We start from the raw sequence: 6,000 nt of genomic DNA on the forward strand, positions 1-6,000 counted from the left end.
TCCTTATGTTAGAATTCCTCTGTCCCACATCGGCCAGAAGGCTTGAGAACAAGCCATTTATATAGAATTACCCCACTCTAATTAATACCGATGTCTTTTGTATTAAAACTTCACACTTGACGGATTGAGCAGGTGGCCAAGTGGGGACAGTATCGGTGTTGTTGAAGTGGGCCCATGGCCTGTCTACCTAAAATTTAAGATGGTATCAAAGCCAGGGAACAGAGGACGGGTCTGTACATCCACGTGAACTGGTGGATCCCCTTTAGCCCCGCGCAAATGGGTGAGCCCCGGCTTGGCTCCACATAGTTGCCGATGTGTGGGACTCCACATCCGACCCATAAAATGAGGTCTCACGTGCGGGGAAGTGTTAGAATTTCTCTGTCCCACATCGGCCAGAAGGCTTGAGAACAAATCATTTATATAAAATTACCCCACTCTAATTAATATCAAGACCTTTTATATTAAAACCCCACACCTGACAGATTGTGCAGGTTGCCGAGTAAGAACAATATCGGTGTTGTTGGAATGGGCCCATAGCCCGTCTACCTGAAATTTAAAACCTTTTATTGTAAATAAGAAGTTATAGGTTTGATTCTCGCCAACGACTAACTTGAACCAAATTATTGCTAGCTCGTTATAAAACTTTGCCCATTATAATGTACAAAAATAATTTAAAATTTTAATCTCCCTTTAATATCAGCACATTAAGAACCCACTATTTATATTGGTTAACAATTAAATTGTCACATTTTATACTACATACATTGTAGGACGCAGGAACACATGCATGATTGTGAGACATTAATCACAATCCATAGTCAAAAGGAATTAATAGATAAGTTGTTAAGAAATGCATCGGCGTTCCACAATAACACATTTTAAATATATCTAATTAGCAGCGTACTAATTGCTTGTCATCTTAATTCAGAGCAATGTGGGAGAGATATCCATGGGAAATGGATTTCCCAAGACACCGTCCATGTAGTAGTGGCCGGGGTGGCTAGCATCCATCACCACGAACTGCATATCCTCCGTCGGCTTCCAATGCCGCTTCCTTTGGTTAATGAACCAGTTGTTTATCTGCTTTTGGTCCAGCCCCGTTGATTCTGCCAGAGCTAGCTTCTGCGACTCCTGCATCGATCATGTGTACGCACATAATTAACCTACTTCTTGATGGGAAAATGTGAGCATATGTTTATTTCACTTGAACGTATATAGAACGAAAGATGTATAAATTTGTATAATAAGATACCGATGGATAAGGCCATTTGTAATGACGGCTCCACCAATCAAGCAGTTGTTGCCTGGCTTCTTTAGGCAGCTTCCCCTTCTTCCTCTTCTTCATGAACTCCTGCTTCAAACTACCCAAATATCCACTGTACTTGCGCAATAGCTGACCTTTAAGCTCCCTGTCTTCCGCTTGCGGATCTATGAAGTTGTTAACATCAACCTCTTCTTCAGATGATCCGTTATTCCTATCAATTCCCTCGCCATAACCTAATGACATACAACATGAACACATAATTAAAGTACATCAAGGACATAATTAAAGTACATTAAGGATTTAAACAGACTTTCAATATCGTCGTTGCAGCCCTTATCACCCATAAAAGAGACTAACGTGTAAATGTTTACATTAGGGAATCTTCATTCATGTTGTCTCGCTTTATCAATCAAAACGAATTTTATCTCTGTGGGTCACTGACCTCTTACATCGGATCTCTTGCGAGGAAAAAAAGGCAACTTAATGATTGAAAGGTCAAAAGTTCCAGCTGGGTTCAAATAAAATTCATCGGGTCTATCGTTGAGTTCTCATGATAGTTTTATGCATATATATTACTGAAAACATATACTGTTGCTATAAAAACATTTCTGCATTCGATGTAGTATCTCTATTTCCTTTCATCTTTTTTCTTTTTGCCAAGGTTTTTGCAGAATTATATCCCGAATCATGAGGAATTTATATTCAGCCATCGGAATAAAAGTAACATTCAAGTTCTTGTACAGGTAAAAAGTGTGATGTAAATAGCGTCTTTTTCTTTTGGAACCTAGGGGCTCCTTTATAGACCCACAGACACTCTTTTTCACTCCCAAAATCAAATAAATCACAAAGCCATGCAAGCCAACTCTATTCAAAACATATAGGCATGGATCTAGCTTCCTTAATCCTACTTTGAAATGCAATTACTACTTTATCAATTTCATACTAAATAAATCTGTGTTTGGGAGTGTGTAGTCTCCCAAGTTACAAGGAATTCTTGTCCAGAATCCAGATTAGAAGCAACAGAATAATTTTCACTCAAGCAAGCAAGGCTATCAAGATCAAGGATCGATGAAGTCACAAGTACAGCTGCTTGACAATGGTTAGTTCAAGATTAGTTAGGTTTTGGTTGACAATGTTTAGTTCTAGATTGGTTAGAGTTGGTTAATTAACTCAGCTGCCTCTTCACTTGCTGAATCAGTTGGAGTATTGAAATGCATGAAATGTTTCAAGGATTATTTTTAACATCTTTTATGCAATTGAACGACAATAACTGATTTAAAATAAAAAAAATGTTAAATCAGTATTTCACAATTTGAAATGTTTATTAAATAGATTCAGTAAGGACATATATTTGGACTGAAGCACCCTTTTTTGCACAACCAGAAGAAACATAGAAGAAATGTATGCTATATTATTGTAACATTTAAGGTGAAAGAGAACACAAACATTCAAAACCTTCATTAAGGATATGTTGCCTAAATGAATTGAGTGCAGAAAACCAGATTACCCTGCGTCCAGCATACCGTGTGTAACAACAATAGGGAAATCAAGAGTATACATATGTAAAATTCAAGGAACCAAATAGTCAATCTCTAGCACATCCCTTTGAGGATCTGTATTAATCTTCATGAATTAGAGCCACCAACTCAGTTGTTTTGGTCCATACAGACTGCCCATGATATGTATCATTGTATTAGGACAACACCATGAGTCAAGTTTACCATTTACCGTTTGGGAGATATTCTCTGTATGTGTAAAAATCCAGGATATCCAACTTATAAGCTAGCTATAGTCCTTATAGATTCAATAACTGTGTGCAGAAATATTTCTAAAGCTTAAATATACATGTTTTGAAATACATCAAAACATCGACGATTTCTAGAACTCGGGTCTATATTTCTATAGTAACCTTAGAACAAGGCAGACTAACGTACAAAAGTTTATTTACAGAGTTGACTAATATTCCAAAGAGCGTAAAACTAAATACAAATATTTTGTCGTCCACACAAATTGGCCACTAGGGCTTTAAGAAAAAACCTAATAGTTATGAAACAGCAGTTACTTTGAGCATTGCTATATATATATACACGACGGGGGGAAAACGCAAGCCAAACCATTTGTCCTAATATATATACAGTGCGTCAATTTCAACTAGGTAAAACAAGGTGAAGAATTCAAAACAAACCAAACAATCTCAACCAATACACACACCGAGAAGAGAATCAAAGCCATATAGTTCTATGCAACGCCATCGATTTGTCGATATAGCTATAAAATAACATGACTTGCGAGTGGAAATTAGCCTGCTACTACCCTAGTACTAAAACAGTTCTATATATACATAATACATCCCAACGAACAGCAGATATATAATTAAATAAATTGTAGAAGGAACCAATTAATATATCAAATGAAAGAGTTTGAAAAGGGAGAACAAAGAACTAATTGCGTACCCACTTTGGAACGCATTTGTTAATTAATAAAATAAACCTACAGGATCTTGGAAACGACATCCATGCAAGGCTGGTTATTATATTGCATAGCATTAAAATATTCAGATAATAAAAAATAAAGAAAATACTCAAAATGTCTTCCTAAACATTAAAGAAATTTGAGAAAAAGAAACAGTGATGATATACATATATAGAGAGAGAGAGAGATAATGGTGATGACGAACCTGCAGAATCGGAAGAAGAAGAAAGAGTAAGGGCTTTGAATTGGGACTCGATTCTTTGGAAGAAGATCATGGCTTCCTTGAAGGGTTTAGAGAGTTCTTGCTCATACTTGGTGAGCATCTCGCAGTAGGCCTCCATGAACTGATCCAAAGCTGGATCTTCACCGAGAGATCCTGATCCACTACTACTACTCACCATTTGACCTATTGTCGCCGCCGATGCGCACGCTTCTTCCAGCCTCGCCACCACTTCAGGCGGCGCTCCAACCTGCACATCATTGTTTTCAAATAAATATTATTATTCAAACTCTTTAATGATGATGATGAAAACATATGTTTAAACAAGATCAAAACTCAAAAGGCGAAGAGACTTGGACCATCTTTATAAACAACATAATTACTTAAGTTCCTTGTTAACATAATGAACTCAATGAGGCATGACAAGAACATGATGGTAGTAGTAGTACTGCATGAACAACTTCATAATACCAAATCTTTCGTTGAGGATGGGCGTTCTGAGTCCTACATAGTCCTACATCGCCCTACCAAAGGTGCTAATATCGCCCAATCCACATTATTTTAACATAATTTACAATGAGAATATGATTATTAAGATTCTCAGATCTCAGCTTCCCAAAGGAACGAAGCTTGGAAACATGAAATATCTATCACTTTCAGGCGCATGTCAACTAATATGTCCTTTCAAGCAAACAAAACAAAAAAACAAAAAAAGAGGACAACGAATGGAGAATTGTGGTACTAACTCCTACGTTTGTAGGAATTGAATACCTATTTGGGAGGTCAATATAAATATATATGTGTATTCTAATTATATCGATGGTTTAAATTTTACCTTTTGACAGTTGATATAGGAGGCCAAGAGGCGGTGATAGTGAGGATGAGCCATGATCTTAGCCTTGACAATTGAAGATGAAGAAGAAAAAGAGCTGCCGCCAACACCTTCATTATTGTTGTTGTTGTCCATGAAATAGGAGGCGGCAGCTGGGTTGTGGAGAACGAAGGAGGAGCCGCCGCTTGTGTTATGCCGGTCGTGATGGTTGTTGGACGGAGGCAACTGGGGAAGCTGGTGAAACTGATGAGTCGTACTAGTATTGTGTGCATCTGCATTAGGATTAGGGTTCATAGGTTGATGATGATGATGATGATGGTGAGAGTGATCAGCATGATGTGATGAAGTCATTAGAGGCATCATCATCATTGGACACATTCCTCCTCCATTACTGCTGCTTTCTCCAAAAGCCATCATACTACAAGTGCCATTGGAACCACCTTCCATTCTCTCTCTCTCTAGATCTCTTGCTATATCCTATCCCTCACAAATTAACTTTGTTACCTCGTCCTTTCTACTAGTTTCGTTCACTTGGCTTTGCTACAAATCACTTCTCTCTCTCTCTCTCCCCCTCTCTCTCTAGGTTAAAGTGTTTTTATTTTCTCTGTCCTACGTAATAATGTTATACATGCATATGCGGATCTGATCCTGAACTATATCACTCCTCCAAAGAAAGAGAGGGCTCTCCCGGGTTTTATGCTACAACTTTGATTGAGCAGGCTCTTAACAGGGAAATCCTAAGTAGTGAGTGAGAGTGAGAGTGATAGTGGTGGAGGATATGGTGGGTCAGTAGTTAATTATGTTAGTGTTTTTTCTTCATTTGCTGGGTCTGCCAAAGCCTGCCTCAGATTTCCTTTGCAAAATTCCTGTTTTATCTCTCCCTCCCTCTCTCCCTCTCTCCCCCACATGCATTTAACTCCTCACAGACATACAGAAACGAATACAATACTCTCTCTCTCTCTCTCTCTCTCTCTCTAATATGGTAGGGTTTTGCAACAGGAACAAATAAAGGGGCGGTGTTTCACAAAGACTCAAAAAAAATTTTGAGGATCATTGTAAAATTCATTGGTAATATAAAAAGTAGTTTAGTTATTTATAAGTAGATAAAGAGTTTTTTTCTTGTTTTGATTTGAAAGTGTAATAAATTTTCAAGCTAACACATGGATGATATAAATCAGATGACGTAAAACATATATGATCGTAATACTTTAT

The 6,000-nt window shown here is 37.6% G+C and overlaps 1 protein-coding gene across 1 annotated transcript; it reads right to left on the bottom strand.

Annotated features, from left to right (window-relative positions):
- Positions 1-704: 704 nt before the first annotated feature.
- On the bottom strand, positions 705-5,735 carry LOC103434473 (homeobox protein knotted-1-like LET6). Its single transcript, XM_008372832.4, has 4 exons — positions 4,792-5,735; positions 3,942-4,206; positions 1,253-1,497; positions 705-1,131 (listed from the first exon to the last, which is right to left on the bottom strand). The coding sequence occupies exons 1-4, from the start codon at positions 5,233-5,235 to the stop codon at positions 925-927; spliced, it is 1,161 nt and encodes a 386-aa protein (XP_008371054.3). The 5' UTR covers positions 5,236-5,735; the 3' UTR covers positions 705-924.
- Between the last annotated feature and the right edge of the window lie 265 nt (positions 5,736-6,000).

This window comes from Malus domestica, chromosome 05 (genome assembly GCF_042453785.1).
Source record: "Malus domestica chromosome 05, GDT2T_hap1".
Classification (NCBI taxonomy): Eukaryota; Viridiplantae; Streptophyta; class Magnoliopsida; order Rosales; family Rosaceae; genus Malus; species Malus domestica.

Bases quoted from the DNA above. Each gene is read 5' to 3' on its own strand.
- LOC103434473 (XM_008372832.4), bottom strand. From the start codon at position 5,235: ATGGAAGGTGGTTCCAATGGCACTTGTAGTATGATGGCTTTTGGAGAA. The intron at 1,498-3,941 runs GTTCGTCATCAC...GTATGTCATTAG, and splicing joins TTCTTCTTCCGATTCTGCAG to GTTATGGCGAGGGAATTGAT. The intron at 1,132-1,252 runs GTATCTTATTAT...TGATCGATGCAG, and splicing joins ACAAATGGCCTTATCCATCG to GAGTCGCAGAAGCTAGCTCT.